At 35.8% G+C, this 21,033-nt stretch overlaps 1 protein-coding gene across 4 annotated transcripts in view; it reads left to right on the forward strand.

Annotated features, from left to right (window-relative positions):
• The window catches only part of LOC103985144 (probable transmembrane GTPase FZO-like, chloroplastic), a 42,355-nt gene extending 22,250 nt beyond the window's left edge, over window positions 1–20,105 (forward strand). Inside the window, exons 6-11 of one of the 4 annotated variants that reach the window (XM_009402769.3) lie at window positions 3,741–3,827; window positions 3,990–4,430; window positions 4,581–4,748; window positions 9,249–9,479; window positions 15,943–16,054; window positions 19,547–19,676. In XM_009402769.3, coding sequence (XP_009401044.2) covers window positions 3,741–3,827; window positions 3,990–4,430; window positions 4,581–4,748; window positions 9,249–9,479; window positions 15,943–16,054; window positions 19,547–19,554 — 1,047 coding nt within the window. In that variant the 3' untranslated portion in view covers window positions 19,555–19,676. Of the gene's footprint in view, window positions 1–3,740; window positions 3,828–3,989; window positions 4,431–4,580; window positions 4,749–9,248; window positions 9,480–15,942; window positions 16,059–19,546 lie in introns of all 4 variants that reach the window. The other 3 variants (XM_009402768.3, XM_065109211.1, XM_065109210.1) reach the window with 3 other exon arrangements.
• Window positions 20,106–21,033: the final 928 nt, after the last annotated feature.

Genomic DNA, 21,033 nt, shown 5'->3' on the forward strand with positions numbered 1-21,033 from the left:
CAAACAATCAAACATAAATGTAGTCTGAGTAGACCAATTAAAAAATGAAACATGACTTGGTGACACACCCTTTATCATTAAGTGTTGCCATGTAATTTGACCCTTAAATTATTGAATTATCACTACTTGGTAACATGATCTTCTGTTTATAAAACATCTAGGTTAGGCGTTAACATTTCCTTGGACTCTTTTATGCATATTAACCAAGGTATGTAATACCGTACCATACCGGTGTTTCGAGGTTGGCTCGGTATGGTACGATACCGTGTACCGAGCGGTACGCCAGGGCGTACTGAGCGGTACACCTAATTTAGGTGTAAAATCCTCTGAAAATACTTTAAAATAAAAAAAAAGTTAGGATAGGGTTTTTAAGTTAGAAATAAATATAGTAATAGCATAAGTTTAGCAAAATCAATGTAAATTAGGTAAGAATAGTATCACATATCTTTTTCGAGCTTTGAAGAATATCTTGTACATGGTTCGTATTTCAGTCTATTACGAATTATCCTTATGTAAACATACATCTTAATTAGAAAGTTCTTCCTCTTAATCTTTCCAAATTAGCCTTGATTCAATTCACAAATCATTGTTTTGTAGAGTTTAGCAGAGCACAAATGTGAGAAAAAAAGAGTTTGAGATAGTATAAGAGAGTATGAAAATGTAATGGAGTAAAATAAGGGAGAAAAAGAGGTTTAAATACTATGAGAAAGGGCTCCAACGGTCAATTTGACCGTTGGAGTATTGTATCACTGTTACCGAGCGGTTTTAAATATTTCTTCCTCTTACTATAGCAATGTAGCATTGCTACAGTGTAGCACTGAAGCACTGTAGCACGTTCCGTCCGGTAGCGGGCGGTCCGCGTACCGGTATGCTGTCGGACTGGTACATACTGCCCATACCGGACGGTACCATTCGAAATTGCATACCATGATATTAACTCTCATTTCATTGATGTGCCGACATCTCTTTTAAGGTTCTTCTCATGCATGTTGACATTTAGCTAGATGAATTATCAACTATAGTTCACAAGATTGGTATTAGGATGAGGCTTAGCTAGAATCTACACTACCATACCAGAAAAATTGGTCAGAACAGAACCAATCAAGACATAATTGTCATTTATATAATTTGCTACTAAAAAGTGGATAAAATGCATTAATGAATAACTTCTATGTGCTTATTAGAAAATAAATATTAATCATATAGTACAAAGATATTATTGCAATAAATGACTATTGTGTATAACCATATGGCATATAAACAAGCTTGAAACTTATTAACCTGCTTCTTTCAAGAACAATGGTCACTCTAATGCTCGTCTAATCACCTTGGCATAAAGTTTGAAAGAGTACATCATGGATTTGGAATAAATTTATGCTGATATCATTTTCTATAAGAGGTAAAGGCTGCTCTCTGACTGCTATATTCTCTCCCTAATTTATTTCTTTTTTATCTTATGTGATATTGGATGACGAGCAATGTAATAGTTATGGTACATAACAAATCTTCTTTATTTCATAACCATAGATGATTTCTTGTCTTTATCTGCATCATGGCTTCTTGTTTTCTCCTCCTCCTCCCTGCTCTTTCCCACTTCGTTTTCCTTCTCTGAGGCTGGGAAGTCGGCTACTATTGACCACAATTTATCAATTCCAGATGAGTTTGATTTGGCCTCATTGATTTCAAACTGATTTCTGACTTATGGTTGAGGAATCGGCAAAAGAAAAAGAACATCGTAGATGACATCAAAATATACCAGGCATATCAAACTGGAATCGATCGATGGCACAAATTACTTTATCAGCATCTCCTTTGTGGTTATCATGCCCAATGACACAGCTAGTTGATGTGCCAACTTGAAGTATGGATATGTCTTCTTAGATCTATGCCACTTGCCAGTTATATTGCACAAAAGTCTGTTTCAACAGATTTAATAACAAGATATAGTGATTTTAATCTTAATCCTCATTTATGTACTTTAGACTGTTCATCTCAAATTAAGTTTGAAAGTCATCCTTGATTGTTTGAACCAAGGATTTTAATTTTGAATAATACTGCCCACTATCGGGCAGTACCATCGATTGGGGCTGTTTCCGCCCCATTACCACTATAAATCGGTCGGTGACGGTTGATTTCGACTGTCGCCGCCTGCTACCGAGTGGTATTAGCTGAGGGAGAAGAAATAAGAGGGAGAACTTGGAGATTCGGCGCCGCTCTCCCATCTCATTTGAGGCAACGAGGTCTCGACGACGTTGCGGGGAGAAGAAATCGAGCATCGTCGAGGCGACGTTTTTTCTTCTCACTGTCACGGACTTAGCTGGTTTTGCCTAAGTCGTGTGGCACCCTTGCGTGTCCATCCGCAAAGGTCAGCCTCCCCGAAGCCTCCCATTGTCCCTTAGGACTAACAAAAGAGAGAACGGGTTAGAGAGAACGCCTCAATCGGGATCCACAAGCAAACATCTCTGAAAAACACTTCATAGACAATGCAAATTACAAACAAACTTTACAAGCTCTGAACATTTGCACAACAAAGGGTAAAATAGTCCATTACAGATCGAAAATTTCTTACACGTGTTCACATGACACAATCTTTATTTACAAGCCTAAACCGACCACCAACCTAACTAAAATGGGACTATTTAGCCTTCGGGCGTCCCTCTACATGCTGTACAAAGCATGAACATACCAAAAGACACGGACATACATACGCATTACATCAAACATCTTGTTTAGAAGTTTGTCCGTGACACCACGTAGGCAGAAGAAACGAGGCGACGTTGCCTCGTCGCCTTTTTTTGCATGGGGAGAAGGAAACCTTCTCCCCACGCGAGTAGAAAACTGAGGTGATGTCACCTTCTTTTTTTTACTTATATATATATATATATATATATATATATAGCGGTACATCAAAATTTATCTCTCGGTATACCCGTACTGTATCGTACCGAGCTGAGCTCGATACTCCGGTATGGTACGAAATTATGAACCATGGTCTGAACCAAGGTTCGCCGTACCGTACCGTACCGGCGTTTCGACTCATGCTCGGTACGGTACGGTACGAGGTGTACCGAGCGGTACACCGAGGTGTACCGAGCACTGTAGCACTGCTACAGTTCGCTACAGTGTTACTGTAGCGCTGCTACAGTGCGGACCGGTACAGGGCGGTCCGCGTACCGACAACTTGTCGGACCGGTACGTACCGCCCGTACCGGGCGGTACAGCTCGGTACGGCAAACCCTGGTCTGAACCCTTAGGATAAGTTCCATTCGATATAGAAACTTATCGAATTGGGTTTGGTTTGTTCTTTTTCTTTTCTTTCTTTTCCATGCCATGGATTTTATCGATCAGGAAAAATAAAATAATAATTATTATATTATGTCAAAATTTTTTAATCTAGTACACGTAAAAATTTGTACAGGGAATATAGCCACAATGTTGGAATCTATTTATTTACTGAGAGGTTATACTTGAGAATCTGTCAATAGCTATGTAGGGTGCTTCCTGGATAACTTCTATGTTGTGATGACCTTGTTCTTCATATATTATTAGTAATAACATATCTTTATTTTGTAGTGTTGTTTACATGAATGCTCAAATGCATTTCAGCTGGTTATTTTGCTTACATTTTCTTGCTTTAGCTGGATAATATTTATTTTTTTGCATTTCAAGCAGTGGAATGAAGTATATCTGCTGTTATTTTTGTATTAAGGTATCTGACAGTTGATCTTTCCAATTTTCAGGTCACCTTTCTCCTGTATGTCCAACAGTGGAAGAAAAAAGTCATATTTGTTTTAAACAAATTAGATCTTTATCGAACAGCCAGTGAGGTTTAATTTATTAAAGCCTCTACTGTTCAAGTTATTAATAATTTTATAATATATATATATATATATATATATATATATTGTCATTATTATTATTGTTTTGTTCATCTCCTATTCAGATTTGTCCATTCAACTAATTCTCTGTTAATTGCTGATTGGATGTAGCTTGATGAAGCTACCAGTTTTGTTAAAGAGAATGCTCGTAAGCTGCTTAATGCCGAAAACATCATGTTATTTCCTGTGTCTGCACGGTCTGCATTGGAAGCCAAGCTGTCTTATTCAATTTACAGTGTGGGAGATTATGAAGAAGTTTTATCCAATGATCATCGTTGGATAAGCAGTAGATTTTATGCACTTGAGAAGTTCTTACTTAGTCTTCTAGATGGAACAACAGAAACTGGAATGGAGAGAGTAAAGCTGAAACTTGAAACGCCACTTGCAATTGCTGACCGGTTACTATCGTCTTGCCAAAGAATTGTGAAGCAAGAGTATGAAAATGCCATTGAAGACTTGACATCAATTAATGGAGTTATCGGCAGTGTAAAAGACTATGCTGTGAGAATTGAAAGTGAGAGTGTTTCATGGAGAACGAATATTATGTCTCTGGTATGTGTGATAGTAGACACATTAGTCAGAACACTAAGAATTGTCACCATAAATGATAGTTTTAAATTCCTAGATTATGGTTTCTTCAATACTTGATTTATCTAGCAGTGCTTTTCAAGTCTTAATGAACTAATACTTCTAATAGTCCAGATTGCAACAGCAAAAGCCAGAGCAGTCAACCTGATAGACTCCATTCTTCGATTATCAAATATTGACCTTCTTCCTACATATGCCTTGAGAGGAGAAAAAGCAGGTTCCACAATTGCCACTTCAGCTGTCCAAAATGATATAATCAGCCCAGCCCTTGTGGATGCACAAGTATATTTTTTTAATCCTCATCTCTGTTTTGTACAGTTGTTTTCTACTAATTTAACTTAAATTTAAGTTTCTAATGCAATTTATTTATCTGTTCTTAACAAGAAATATGATCTTATATATCTATCAACAACAGTAATGGCCCTTGTTTGGATGGAATCTACTGACTATATATACTTACATAAATATGAATTTTATAATATTATTCTTTACAACAATAACAACAACAAAACCATAAGTCCTAACTAAATACTTTACACTAAAGACCAATGTTCCTAAATTCCAACGTTGCAGTATTGATGGTTTCAACTTCAACTGTCCTTGTCTAAATTCTTTTGGTGAATTGATTTATACATTGATAAAAATAAATTCCAATGTACATTTTATTAGAAAATTTTATTGTTGTAGCAAAATGTTGGGCTGACTGTTACTGAAAACAGCTTACGTTTGTGAAGACAAACACATTGGGATTCCTCATAATTAGTCAAAAGCATTGGATGTGAGGCACTGATGGAATGTTCTTTGGGTTAATAGCAATGATATATGCTGTAATAATTGTTACATACTCAAATGTGGTGCTGGAACTTGTTATATCATAAAGGATTACTCATGGATTATGGAATATGATGAAAATAGTTCTTGTTGGTATATCATACTGTGATAAACTACTTCATGCTTGGAAACTGAGAATGCCAGAGGTCAAGGTCCTCTGTCTCATGTGATGCTCAGGAAGATAATTCATTTCTGTAGCTAGCTAGCATTTTTGGCAGTGATAATTTCATCAAGGAAAGCAAGAAAGTAGGAACCGCCAAAGGGAACCTTAGGATACAAATTAAGTTTGGTAAATGGTATAACATGACAAGGTTTAATATACCATTTGTACTTGTTGATTTGGACTAGTGTTTATTGGTCCATCAGCTAATCTTGGGTGAAGACTAAGCGATATGCGTGGTTTTAGTATGTTCTCCACCATCACTTCTCTTCTTCGTGCCCGTATACAGACACATGGTAGACCCTATTGTATTAGTATGGAACTGGTCTGCCCAAAGACTGATATCAGTACTGGATTAAAATTTAGAACCTTGTAACTTGGTCTTGACAAAGGTTCATTATAGATTTTAAGCCCAACATGGTTTAAAAAAAGGAGTGAACCTACTGCATGAGGCTCCTGCTAATGTAAGGTCTAGGGAGGGTCAGTGCACACAACCTTATTAGAAAAATTTATGTAATGCATCTTGATATAATAATTTACAAAAGTCATCCATTGGATTCTAGGACATGTTAAACAGTGAAATGCCAAGTAAATTTGCATTTCCTAGAACTGAGACATGTAAGACTTGCCATATTGCCATAAGACTTGTAACCATATATGAATTCTTCTGCACTAAGGAGCATGAAGGTGAATCAATGTATATGAGTACCAAGGGTGAGCAAGCTGAACTAATCGATAAAAAGCCTATCGAAACAGAGGGGTGTCAGGAATTTGCCCGACAGGTTCTTCAATGAGACTAAAGTCGGTTCTTATTGTGAAGTAAGGGACGAGATGAAGAAATTAAACTAAAATTCTAGAGAGAGAAGTCTGTTCCATTACTTTGCGAGGAAGTCTCTTTCAAAGCATTGGAACCCCATATGGATCAACCATGAGGAAGATTTCTGATTTCCTGTATGCACACTATTGAGGTGATGTGGCATAAGAGTTGGCCAAATTATAATGGAGTTTGTTGAGTACTTCGTGGTTTGGGAGTCCACACATAAGCTTTCCGTTGGGGGTTGGTTTATTTTCTCATATCATCAAGTATGGTTATCATTTTCTAATTGCTGTCACAACTACTAGAAGCTCTCCCTTAGAAGTTGATTGTTTGTGATCTCCCATGCAAAGCTTGACTAAAATATACTATCGGGTGATCTTATAGGACTCTGTGTATTCTCGTCTTGGATGTGTCCATCTGGATCTTAAAGGTCTTGTCAAACTGGAACTACCAATGCTAGCATAGATGCCATAGTCTGCTTCTGCACTTTCAATGCTTTAGTGGCAGTGGCAGTCCACATGCAATCATCCATTTTAAGATGATATAAAAATTAATTGACTGAAATCATGCCAAAAAGCATTTTCTCTCACCAGGAACAACTAGTGATGGTGAAATATCTCCTGTCGCAAAGGGGCTGCAAAAATGGTCTTCCCCACTTCTGTTGTCCATGTATCTATCGGAAAGAAAAACAAATATGTCCCACAAAAGAAGAGTCTAGTATTTATTTTTCTTTAGTCCTCACAAGGTAGACATAGTCATGAGTCAAGCCAAAAGGCATGACTATGAATTCACAGTAGCCATTATGCGTAAATAATTATAAATGGCCATCTTTTCCAAAGGATGTTCTTAAGTCCTAGTCAAACTTAGGCTGCAGCAGCCCAAACTTTTGTTCACTTTTGAGTCCTAACTTGATCCGAACTTAAATCAGGTCAATTTCAACTCACACCAGGAGGGACAGCTAAGAGGATAAGGTCTTGAGAAGTTTGTGACTTGTCAGAGGTATGGAAGAGAACTAAAGGCATGGACAAGTTTGGACAGCAAACTAATTGACACCTCACCCTTTTTTAATTTGATTGGGACTCAAGAAAGGATCGGTCATAAGACTGAATAATCTTAGATGGAGTAGAATTAGTGCTGTACCTCTTTAAACAGATGAACTATGTAATCTTTAAGGGATACAATTGAAGTATTACTATCAATAAAATCCCCTTTACCTCTCTACCTCTCTCTTTTCTGTTCTTTTTCTTTTTCTTCTTAATATCTTTGTCTCACTTTTCTCAAGGATACTGTCTCTCAAAGTAACCAGACATTTGATAGGTGACAAATATAAGATACTTACCATAAAGTTCTAAATTTTATGTCCGGTACCAATAATGTTCATTAAGTAGGCTGATATGGTCCTAGTACCGACCTATACGTTGTCAATAGAGGTCAGTGTGAACCGGTATGAGCTGGACTGATCAATTTCTGACAGACCAGTTCGGGAGCCCATTAAAAGTAATAGAAATGGTCTGCTGGACCAGTTCTGGACATAATAAAAGTAATAATTCTATTTTATAAAATAATTTTAGCTCAACAATGTATTAAAATATATTTTATGCGAGGACCACCTAAGACTTTAGGCTTGGTAAGAGTCTCCCAATGTAATATGCAGGCCTCTTTTCTTGCCATTTTCTTACCTGATAGGAATGTTCTAATCAACAACTCAAGCCTATTTAGAAAACTTATCATAACCCGGTTTGATGAAACAACAACTTGTTAACTTCATTGAGCCTAAACCACTCAAAATGCTTAAACTAAAATTATAAGTAGTACACCCATCAGACTTTAATCTTAGTCTTAATCTTAGCACACTTCGTCTTAGCCCACTTTCGGTGTAGGACTAAATCAAGGTGTTACAATTTCTCCCACTTAAGGGCTTGACAATCTCATCAAGGCCCAACATAACTCAAATCAAAGCCTAACATGGTGTGGTCTTACAATTTCCCACTTACGGTTTTAATGTCCTCGTTAAGACCTAGGATAACTCAAATCAAAGCCTAACATGGTGTTTTTGTGGCATAGCCCAGTGGTGGCTCAATGCTGTGATGTATCTCGTCTACGGATAGTCATTTCCTATTTGAGTCCCTCATCATGGCTCAATATTAGATCAGCTCTAATACCAATAGTTATGACCCAATCTGATGAGATAATTGACTTATCAACTTCATTGATCCTGGATCACTAGGCTGAAGTTAATATTAGTATACCTATCAGACCTTAATCTTATTCTTAGCCCACTTCCGATATGAAACTAAACTGGAGTGTTACAAAACTTTTACTAAAACCCAACAAGAAGAGATGTATGAATTGACATAGAAATAAACTGAATATACTAGTGTTAACCTTCCAGCAAAAAACAAATTGCAGACATTCCAAGTTGCTGTTCTGTTAAGCATTCTAGTAAGCAAACCTAGAAATTTATTTGCCTTTAAACTTCTGAGAGAGGCTGGGATCCCCAAGTAATGCCAAATATCCATACAAATTCTGAAACTTAGTTTAGCAGCAAAATGCATGTGTAAACTGAGACGTATTTGGACTGAATCTGATAAAAAAGATTAGTGAGCTAACTGCTACTCAGCTGGTCTCAACATCAGCCTGGATAACAGACTAATGTGCTTATGTTTCCCAAGCAACCTGTATAGAGTGAAGGATCTCTATCTAAAACCCCTCTGAAAGTTGGATCATGCTGAAGGAGAGCCAATGTATAATGATAACTTGTTCCATTATACCAGTAACTTGTTTCAAAATAAAGCCTATAGCTAACAGAATAACTTGTAGATAATCTCATTCAATCAATCACAAGCCGTTCCAGTATTCATTCTAAATAAGTACATCTTAAGCATGTTGTATTTGTGCCATATCACCTCATTTTCTTTAATCAAGATCTCTTTGAACATCGTTGTCATTTATTTTTGTGATGGTGATATTTCAGAGACTTCTTGTTGACTACTCAATGTGGTTAGAATCTAGAAATTCTGATGAAGCAAATCTCTATATGGAATGCTTTGAAAAACGGTGGCCTGCTTCAGTTGATTATGAACGTAAGGTGTATTTGGAAACATGTGCTAGTCTCGATACCTCAGAGGACTTTAGCATGAAGGTGTTAGAGAATTTCAGTTCTGCTGCAGCTGCAAAACTTTTTGAGCAGGAGATTCGTGAAGTGGTAAGTTGAATGTAAGGCTGAAGTTCTTCTCATGTTTGGTTAGTACGTCAATCCATATATGAACAGTTGCTGGACATCATATTTTTAATGAGTTCTTCGTAAATTACATACATATGAATACTAAACTTGGTGTATGCTTGTTACTAGTCTACCTTACATTTGAAATTATTGTATATGTTAATTAATAATTTTTTTCCATATAAAGTCTTAAATAATATTACAAATATCTATACCAGAATGTTCTTAGACCAATTTTAACTATAATGTTATTGCAAAAATTTGGTACATCAACATGCAAAATTAAAAAATGATTATTGCGTGTATCAACCAGTATAGTTGGATTTAAGATAATATGCTACAAGACAAACAATTTTGTTATTAAGAATATTTTAAATATTAAAAAATTATGAATTAAATTATATTGAATATAAATTTATTTGCATTATGGATATCTTAGTCCATATGAACTTCATTCCTGTGATCGAGGATCTGTAAGTATTGCTTGGCCTTAAAATCATCTTTGAATACTTTCTTGACCTCCTCTATTACTATAATTAGCATATGTTAAAGATTGGGCATTCGGAGACGCTTGTCTATATCGACTTTACGGAGGACAACATAAAATGATTCTACTCCTATTATGATTTCTTTCATGGTATCTCAAAATCTAAAAGAAAGATTAGTCTTTTCCATCTTTTTTCCATCGCTCGATCTCGAATACCTGGAATTAGACCATTCCTGTAAGGTGACCATTGCCTTAAGGCCCTGCCTCTTTTGTTGTATTGACCTTAAGGCAATGAAATTTGTAGCAAATCGAAAGACTCCAAGTTTGAGTATCTCACCATTTATATACTTTTGAATTAAAGAGTGGACCTAATGATAATTATATATAAACTTTGTGATCGATTGTGCTCGAGCTACACTCTTGTTGACTGATGGTAGCTCACTAATATCCTTCAGCATTAGATCCATATAATGAGTTGCACATGAAGTCCAAAACAATATTTTTCTTTTTTCCATCAATTGTAAATTAGCCTTCTTGAAATTAGCTCTATTGTCGATGACCCTGGCCAATGTACTATGGTCTGATCTCCTCTAATATGATGTCAATTAGGTTTTCAATATAGTTTGCATCTTGAATCTTCTTGGAATCATTAACTGACTTATGAAAAACCACCCTTCTGTTGCAATAAAAAAAATAAATAATGATACTCATTCTTGTTGGCCCTATCCAATTATTACACTTCAGTGTTACCTCATATTCGTCCCATTTCCTCTTGAAGGATTTGATTCAATCCTTCAATTTTGCCATCTCCTTATCTAAATATACATCGTGAACTCCTTCGGTGTTAGAGGTTAGATCCTCGTGCCAGACTTTTGAATAGAGGAGATCATGCTCTAATAATATGGACCTTAGGCTGTATTTGTTGGAATCTTATAGAAATTGAACCATTTTGTAATTGCCTTCCTAATATCCTGTTTCTTTTCTTTTGCATATACATCGTCAATCCGTGTCTGCTTTGTTATTTGTGGAGGATAAGCTTGCGGATCAATATCAATAATATCTAGTGCTGACCTCCTATTAAGTCCTCTTATAAATCCACAAAATCCTATGGAAGTTGAACCATTTTGCAATTGCCTTCCTAATATCCCGTTTCTTTTCTTTTGTATATGCATCGTCAATCCATGTATGTTTTATTATTTGTGGAGGATAGGCTTGCAGATTAATATCAATAATATCTGATACTGACCTCCTGCCAAGTCCTCTCATAAAACCATGTATTCCACCCTGCTTCATGCTACCAATTCAGCTTAACTGAGGGGCAGTTGGTTGTCTCACGTTGGTCGACCTCTAGATTCCTTATGGCACAAGCCCACTACCATCGCCATGCTCCCATTATGAGTCAGGTCGCTGATGCCTCATTGCTTTCTCGTATATGTACTAATGCTCTAATGATGCACGACTACCAGCTTTGAGATCTGGGTCAATTTCATTATCACGACTCTCATATTCGTCATAAATGAACTCCTGTGTAGCCCCATCGTATTCTTCCTCAACTCTTGCCTTCTTTTTCATTGTATCTTCCCTTGCTTGTTATAACTTGTCTTCAAATGATTTATCGACCTCTATCGGAACCTTCTTGCATGTTGCAACATTAGGATACTCACCGGCCAAATGCATCTTTACCTTGGTTATTTCTCCACCCTTATCGATGTAATCACAATAAATGCATTGCCGATGATAATGGTTCTCGTCTATCTTTCGGGCATGATCCTAAACGTTATCATGTGCCTCAGTGATTTAAATGGGCGCTTGGGCACTCGCCTAGGCGCTCAGGCAAGGTGAGGCGAGGCCCGAGCGCCTCAACAGTGAACCAGGCAGCGTGCTTCAATGAGGCGCCATTTGGGTGCTCGCCCGAACCCAGGCGTTGGGTGCCTCGAGCGAGTGCCTAGTTCAAAATAGTTGAACCAAACCAAATTTTTAAGTCTCGTTCGACACCCAGTGATCCCTTTTCTTACTTGCAAAAGTCACCCCCGCATGCATGGGTGACCTCGAGCGATCAACCTTAGAAAGCGCTCCTGCCTCTGCCGCTAGCAGTTCCTTTTACCGTCGAGGGAGAGGACTGTAGCTACCTCCGCGATTGACATACGCTTCGGAAGCTTCCTCCGTCCACGATGTCGTCGTCCATAGCTCTCGTCGATGCCGCCGATGCCACTACTGTTGTCTGCAGCTTCCGCCGCTGTTCGCAACTTCCTCCGTTGTCGTGACTATCATTCGCAGCTTCCTCCGCTGCTGTTGTTGTCGTCCGTAGCTTCCTTCATCACCACTGCCTTATCCTTCCCCACTGTCAACCATCGATGATACTTTTCTCTTGTTTTTTCCGCCCTCTACTACTGTTAACGGTTTTTTTCCCCTCTTAACTATTGTTAACTGTAATTGTTAAATCTCTAATCTTTATTGTTTTGAAATTATATATTAGGTTTTAGAATTAATAACAAGTGTACAAAGCAGTTTAATTCTAATATTGGTCTTCATAAACATGTTTAGCATATTTTTATTTAGTTATATATTATTTTAATTATAATATTCTAGAGCATCTCGCTTTGCTCAGGCGGACGCCTAAGCTAGCGCCTAGCACCTCAAGCTTTGTGGGACTTTGGCACTCAGGACTTTTCAAATAACTAATATGTTTGTTCCTTTGGTGCCATATTCCTACCAAGATTGAACCAAATAATAAGGTGCGATTATATGTACTGAACCTTATTTTATCATTATAAACATGTCACTCAGCCTATTCAGCATTAAATACGTAGAATTAACTCAATACCATTAAAATTTTCATTAAATGCACTAATTAAGCAACAAAAAAACTTAAATAAACCCTAATTAGCTCTGTTTTACCACTATAAATATATCAAACACCCTAAGAAGCATTAAATGCATGTATTTGATCCTAAATTACGATAAAATCATCATTAAATATGCTAATCACACCATTAACATAGTTAATTACCCACTAATTATTCTTCTTTCATCATTATAAATATGCCAAACACTGACATTTAACTGACCCAATATGGGTTCGATATCGTCGTAATTAAATACACTAATCACAGTACTAACATAGTTAATTAATTCGTAATTAGTCCTTTTTTACCGCTATAAACATCTCAAACACCCTAATATTAAAGGCATTGAATTGACGTAATAATGATTAAATTTTGATTAAATCATCATTAAAATCACTAATCATAGTATTAAAAATCTTAATTAAAACCTAATTACACCTATTATACCATCACAAACATATAAATCACCATGAAATACAAAGATTTGACCCATTAAGTGTCTAATTTTGAAAAAATCAGCATTAAACATACTAATCACAATATTAAAGGCCTTAATTAGTCTTTAATTAACATTATTCTACCATAAAAAATATATTAAACAACATATTAGACATTAAGTCATTGACCATATAGAATATAATCATCTCATAAATCAATAAAAATCTAAAACGAGAACATGTATCTCTTGATTAGAGTGTTCTTTTTCTTAATTCTCCCAAATTTGATCTAATCCATAAATCATAATTTTGTTGAGTTTAGGAGAATGAATATGTGAGAATGAGAGAGAGATATAAGTGAAAAAGAGTTTAAGAGAGTTGAAGAGATTGAGAAAGTAAAATGGACTAAAAGAGAAGTGCGGAAAGGGTTTAAAAACCCTTTCCAATGGTTCAAACAGTTACTTAGACCATTTGAAACAGGGCAATCTCAACACTTGGCTGGTAACAGTTGAAATCTGATCATTACCGACTTGTACTGATCGGATTTCGATTGTTACCTACCGATACAAACCCCGTGCCGGGCGATAAGGGGTCATGTAATGGTATCGCCCATTATAGGGTGGTCTACGTACTGGTCACTTGTCGGACCGATACGTACCTCCCGTACCAGGCAGTATACTTTGATATAGCAAACCTTGCTTTTAGGTACTGTGTTTCTCACAATTTACCTTTAACTTGTTTCCTAAGATGATGAGTTTGATAGATCCTAGCAAAATTTTCTCATTATATATGAATTTAATTTGATTGTGATAGGATCTTACTTTATCCAAACTTATTTATGGAATTTAATTGGCGGTTTTAAACTTCTAGTATATTTTGGAATTTATAAGAACATGATTGCAAATAAATACTTATCTAACAGGGCATAGAAACTAAAATTTGATGTTCAAGATGGTTTATCAAAAAGAGTGATATGTGACATTCACATTTTTGTCTTCTGCAAAAAGGTTACTTTTTACTGGCTTCTTTGTTTTTCTTTGTTTCTCTATGACATTTAACAGAAAGGAAGCCCAAAAGAGCACCTAACATTGTAGGTTTTAGGGATTTCATGTAAAAATAGTCTACTTACCAAATATATAGGAAGCTATATTACTAGTTTACTAGCGAAATTTTGGTTATAGGGTTGTTCACATTTTTTGACATCAATATATTTTATATTTTGAATAAAGAAATATGCCTAATCATGTCTTTATTGTACACTATATGTCTAGGGTTTTGCTTATTTAGCTTAGATTGGTGATTTTCAAAGGATATGTACCTTTCCCCTTAGCCAGATACAAGCAAGAACGGTATATTAACTTTAGCTGGATTAGGATTTGGAACATAGCAGTCCAGCTTTACCATTATATGGAAAGCCCTATTTCAATCTAACTCTGCTGGGAGGACTCAAGGAGAAAAACCAAGGGCATAAAGAAAGAAAAGGAGGCATCCATATGATGAAACCGTAGTTCTTTTCTAGCAAAATTAATACAACTTTGTCATTATCTTCAACTGCTATCAGAGGGTCCCTAGAGTCCCAAACAAGGTTCAAGTAGGGCAAAAGAGCCCTGGTAAATAGAGTGTTCGATTGGTTAGTTATATACCAATTCAGAACGTATCTATGTCATTTTTGGAGGACAGTTTGTAGGGCGAAGGGATTAGCTGTTCTTCCCACAACATGAGTATGTTTGCTCTAGTTTATTCCCATACGCATTGCTTAGAGAGCACATAAGAAGAGGATCAGAGGTTATTGAATAAATATGCTTTGAAGGAAAATTGAAAGAAAAATATCCTGCTTTGATGTCATATATTAATATTTCTTGTAAATTTCAGTTTGTAATATATGACTAAATTCTAGCCGAGGGCTATAATTATGGTTCTCAATCAATGGACTCCTCAATGAGAAAGGCATGGAAGGTATAGAAGTCTATATAGAACTGTTTAGCTTGGAATCTAGATCAGGTTATACCATTAAATTCTTTGCTTTTTGGCCATAGTACACTAGCACATTGGCATATTGGAACAACTTGGCATATACTTATGCAAACTTTTATTAGAAAAATGTTTCTATATAATCATTTAACTTAAACGATTTAAGATAACCTTACATGCATTCTGGATATTGTGTTGTCTAAAGTTATTGTGTCCCCTGTTGAAATTCTGGATATATTACTCTTATTCAAAAATTAAGTATATGAGAGGAAATATCTTTGCTGATATAAACAGTCGTAGGTAATACAATTTTATTTCTATCATGTGGAAACTTGAGAAAAATTTTACTTAATAGATTTTTTTTCTGTTCTCTAAAATATGTGCACTATTATGCCGTAACACTTATCGTCATCAAAATTCTAGATTACAATGACTGGTCATCAACATAAAAAGTCCAAGTGCGTTGAAACATTTTTTGAGGTGTCTATTTACTATTAACTCGAATCGAGTTGTGTATTATTATGGTTCTTCATGGTAATAAGCATTGAATATTGATGTATGACTTAGGAATATTAAGATATTTCTTAGGTATATTATTGTTGTTGAAATATTTTGAGATGGCAATTATATTGTTCTAATTATTTGAATGAAATTCTTTATTGGTTATAAATTTAACCATTTGACTGTTTTAAATTTCTAAGCAGGTTGTAGGAACATTTGGAGGGCTAGGAGCAGCAGGACTATCTGCTTCTCTTCTTACATCCGTCCTGCCAACCACACTGGAAGATCTTCTTGCTCTTGCTTTTTGTTCTGCTGGTGGGTGAGTATTAAGCCTTTCCAAGAAATTAGCTTTCTTTAATCTGTGCTAGACTCAAAAGTTCCTAATGAGCAACTGGGTTCTTAAACCTTTATTTGATCTTTTTTCTCTCCTATATCTGTTTAGCATATCTCTTTCATATAATTTGATCACTTCACAGAAAGCCCACTATCCAGAAAAGATCCCTTCTTTTGGGTATTTATTCTTATTTTGGATTTCTGCTAAAAAATAAGATATTTCTCTCAATAGCACTTTTAATTTTCAGAGTAGTCCCAGGTTGCATGCAATGCTAATTCTGTAAAATAGCTAGAACATTTTGCATGAGTGAGAACAACTCATGTTTTTTTCTTTTCCTAGCTGATCTGAGTTATATAGTACATGGTTTCTTGGAATCTCTTTCATGATTCAAAACAATCTATGATAATCTCTAGAACCAATATCAAAATGTACAATTACAATCTGTTGCACCTAATAATCAATGTTAATCGAGTGAATGAAAAAGAAGGTTTGGAAGATATGTGGATTCAGTGAATAACTAATGAAGATCTGTGCAGATTTGCTATACATGATTGATTTGGAAGCTGATGCTGATATGACAAGTGACATCAAAGTTGAATAGGAAAACCTAAAGTGTACATTGATTGTACTTTTTTGTTTCTAAATATTACGAAGCTGGCAACATTCACTAACACTGAACTAAAGAACATTGGCCTTGTTCATAACATTCCTTTTTTTTGTATTTTTCCTTTTAAATAAGATAATTTTGCATACGTTCTTTTTTAGGGTTCACATAATACTTTTGATGTTCATTTCTTAAGTATCTCTTCCAATATTTAGCAGTGAGAGGCTTTTAGAGATGTCTGATAAAATTGGTATCAAAGTCGAGTTAATTTTGGAGTATGGTGAGAGGATTAAGTAGAAAGAGCTTTCTATGGATGGAGCTACAATTGGGCTAACCCTCACATACATCATGTCAGTGTTTGATTCAAACCTTGATGAGGACATTAAACCTTTAAGTTAAATATATTATAACATCCCAATTTAGTCCACATTGAAAGCAGGATAAGATTAAGAATAACTTAAAGGGTCTAATGAGTATACTGTTGTTAAGCTTAAACATTTTGAGTCAAGTGTTCAAGCTTGTTGAGAGCAAGGTATTCAGTTTCGAATAATACCGCTCGTACCGGGCAGTACGTACCGGTCCATCAGCTGACCGATACACGGATTGCTCGTTACCGGACGAAATATAAATAAATAAATAAATAAATATATATATATATTTTTTTTAATATATATTAAAATATTTATATATAAATATATATAGTCTTATATATATATATATATATATATATATATATATATATATATATATGAGGCGACGTCACCGAATTATATATATATATATACCGAGCGGTATACCGCTCGATATACAATATCATATCGTACCGTCCGAATGTCGAAACTCTGATATAGTATGATATTTTAATCCTTGGTTGAGAGGTCAATTATCCCATCGGATTAGATCGTGACAATTGGTGTAAAGCAGGAGAACTTCGTATCTTGAACTCACAAATTCAATGATCATGAATTTTTGCACTGTATTTATTAAATAAAAATATTTTAATTCCAAATATTTCAGAAAATCTTTTCAAGAGGTAATAAAAACAATGTTATGGATGTTCATCACTTAGTTCTCTAGTTTTTTCTTTCTATAAAAATAAAAATTGCCAGCCAAAAGGGATTCCAAATTGGGTTGGCAAATTATGATTGTCCCATTATGGGTTTAAGGTACTGAGTTTTGCACTGAACTGCATCATTTTTTCTGGTACATATATATACTTTGACTAATTGGATTCTACAAATATAACTGGTATCTATCTGAGCCTCTGAATTTACAGATGATTAGCTAAGCTTTATATTCTCAGGGTTGCATTTGACCATCACATGCTACTACAACACTTCAGTAGTTGTAATTTGTTTAACTGTTGCAAACTATTAATGGTTTACTTTCTTATTCTGATGAGAGGTTGTCAGGCTTCTGACTTGAAGATATTCTGCAGCAATTAACACAACACCTTTGATTGAACATCATTAATTTTTTAATCCTTTTCTCCTTGCTAACCCTCCAAGGTATGCAGTTTCAAATAATACCGTTCGTACCGGACGGTATGTACCGGTCCGTCAGTTGACCGGTACACGGACCGCCCGTTACCGGACGGTGTATATATATATATATATATATATATATATATATATATATATATATATATATTTTTTTTTTTTTTTTAAAGCGACGTCATGTCTCCTCGGCAATGTCGCCCCGTGTGGGAGAAGAAAAAAAATATATATATATATATTTAAAGACGATGTTGTCAAAAAAAGCAATATATATATATATATATATATATATATATATATATATATATATATATATATATATAAACGAGGCGACGTCGCCCTGCTTGGGAAGAAGGGAGAGGCAACGTTGCCGAATTATATATATATACATATATATATATATATATATATATATATATATATATACATATACATATATACCGAGTGGTATACCGCTTGGTATATAGTATCGTACCGTACCGAATGAATGTTGAAACGTCGGTACGGTATGATATTTCAAACCTTGTAACTCTCAATGTTTCTTTCTTCCTCTCTTGTCATATAATTAGTTCTTTTGCCTTCAAATGTTTTAGTTGTTTGGTTTCTGCATTATCTCATGCTCTTAAAGTTTAAAGCATCTCCAAGTGGATATAAGTTAATATTCAGGAAGAAGAATGTAAAAAGTAATATTCAATGTGGTCCTCCAACTTTGATCAGTTTGGTCCAAAATTTATTGGGTCAGGAATTCATGAAGTGCAATGTTGAGGATTTGTATTGTGCTGCTACTGTGTCGTGATGACCGAGGGAAAGAGGAGGGATGGATGGATGATAGGAGATGATTGCCAGAGATGAGATTTGAGGCTATTGGAGAAGGTTGTGAATTGGATGCTGAATGAGCATCGATCATATGGACATTGTTGCCAAGAGGTTTAGGAAGACCTACTAAAATCTTATTAGGAACTGTAAAAGGAATGAAAAGGCATTTTAACAAGTGATACTGCTCAATGGTAAGAAAGATTCATGTATTTGGGCCCGAAAGTTGGGACTTAACAGCTTCTTGTGTGTGTTTCTATAATACATATGTGTTTATACATGGCTAAGTAGCTAATAATTTTGTTTAAATAAAACTAGATTTGGTAAATTTTCTAATGATTGCAGTGATTTACACTAAAAATAGTGTTAATTTGGAATTCGCAGTAACTGTTTTTACTTTTGCACAATTCAAGTAATATCTCTAACTTCAGTTTTGTCATGGACTTGATTGGAGATTGCATGTTATTGATCAATACAAGGGAGGAGCATAAAAATGATACTAGTTTTTTAGGCGAAACATGAAGTATCATTTTCTGATGTTTTGCCATATAATATTGTAGGTGGTTAGCAATTTCAAATTTTCCAGCACGAAGGAGACAAGCAGTAGAGAAGGTCAAGAGGGTCGCTGATAAGTTAGCGCATGAAATTGAGAAGGCTATGCAGAAGGACCTGCAGCATAGCATTGAGAAGCTGAATCACTTTGTGGAAGCTACCGGTAAACCATATGCTGAAGCAGCTCAGGACAGAATAGATTGGCTGGCAAAAACACAAGATGAGTTGGCAAAGGTTGAACAGAATCTCCAAGCTATGAAAGTTGAAATTCAGAATCTTCATGTGTCGTGAAATAGTTCTTCGGATCTCAGTGGTTCGTTAGCTTTCATCTGCATCAATCTCTTATGGCGATGGTGTTGTCATGTCAGTTAGGAGCGATCAAAGGCAATTTGTTGTAGAAAGTAGTGTCTATGTACAATAACAGACGTATGTAGGGAGAGAGTATTCTTTTTAGCTTCCAACCGAGTTGTCTCTCTTGATTTTTGAAGCTGATGCATGTATTCTTTGACAGTGGACGAGAATAACCAATGTGTTCGTAATTCAAATCAAAATGTGTATATTTGACGATGGAGTTGACCAGCAAGTGACCTTTGGCATAGGATGCTGTGATGGATAAAAAAAAATACTTTAAAATCTGAGTCAGTCTTGAAATCTGATTTGAATGTGGAAGTTAAGAGATTCATGATCTAATGGTGGGGTTTCCACTTTACACTTAATAGTTGGTATTGTCATATATTAACATAGTGGTGCATATCGATCCAATGCTATCCCAATCCCAATCCCAATCCCAATCCCAATCCCAATCTAGCTCTAACCCCTTCCTAGTAACGTTGCATGCTACCCGCTGCTTCTTCCGACGCTTTCATTTTCTAGCCAGTTTTATCCACCCAGTAACGGGTGGCTTTACAGAGTCGTTTCGGTTCCATGGAGAAACTGTGGCATTAGAACCCTCCTTTCATGTACCTGCCTGAAACCACTCGCTCCCACTTTTGACACTTGTGAGTTGGCCGCCTTGTCATGGACGGCCACTGCGCGGGTCTTTTAGCTTTGTCAACATCTTCGTTACTTTTGTTCGTTTGTACGGTCGTTTGGCTTTGTCGACAAACCGTCATCCGCTTAAGTCGTAGGATACTGTTGGTTTTTGTTCGCTTCTACGGCTGGCTGCCTTGTGTGCAAAACACTACTGTGGTGAACACTTACCGAAGATGGTACAATTAGATCAAAACAGTCTCGTTTTCATGTCTCATAATCTGATTTTTCAAGCCTATAATGTGGTGTATGATGAATGTCATAAAACATTAATCGTCTCAAGCACCCTAAAACCATCCGCATGACATAAGATTAAACGAGGCTTTCTAATAGTATTACGCTCTAATTTTGAAAGTTTGTGTAGGTTTGCCACTCACCGCAATGTCTGGTTGGTTAAGCACTTGTTATTGGACATATGGCTATATTTTTAATGTTCAATGTTCTTATTTTCTTCTTTTCTTCCAAG

Source organism: Musa acuminata, chromosome BXJ2-5 (genome assembly GCF_036884655.1).
Source record: "Musa acuminata AAA Group cultivar baxijiao chromosome BXJ2-5, Cavendish_Baxijiao_AAA, whole genome shotgun sequence".
Taxonomy (NCBI): Eukaryota; Viridiplantae; Streptophyta; class Magnoliopsida; order Zingiberales; family Musaceae; genus Musa; species Musa acuminata.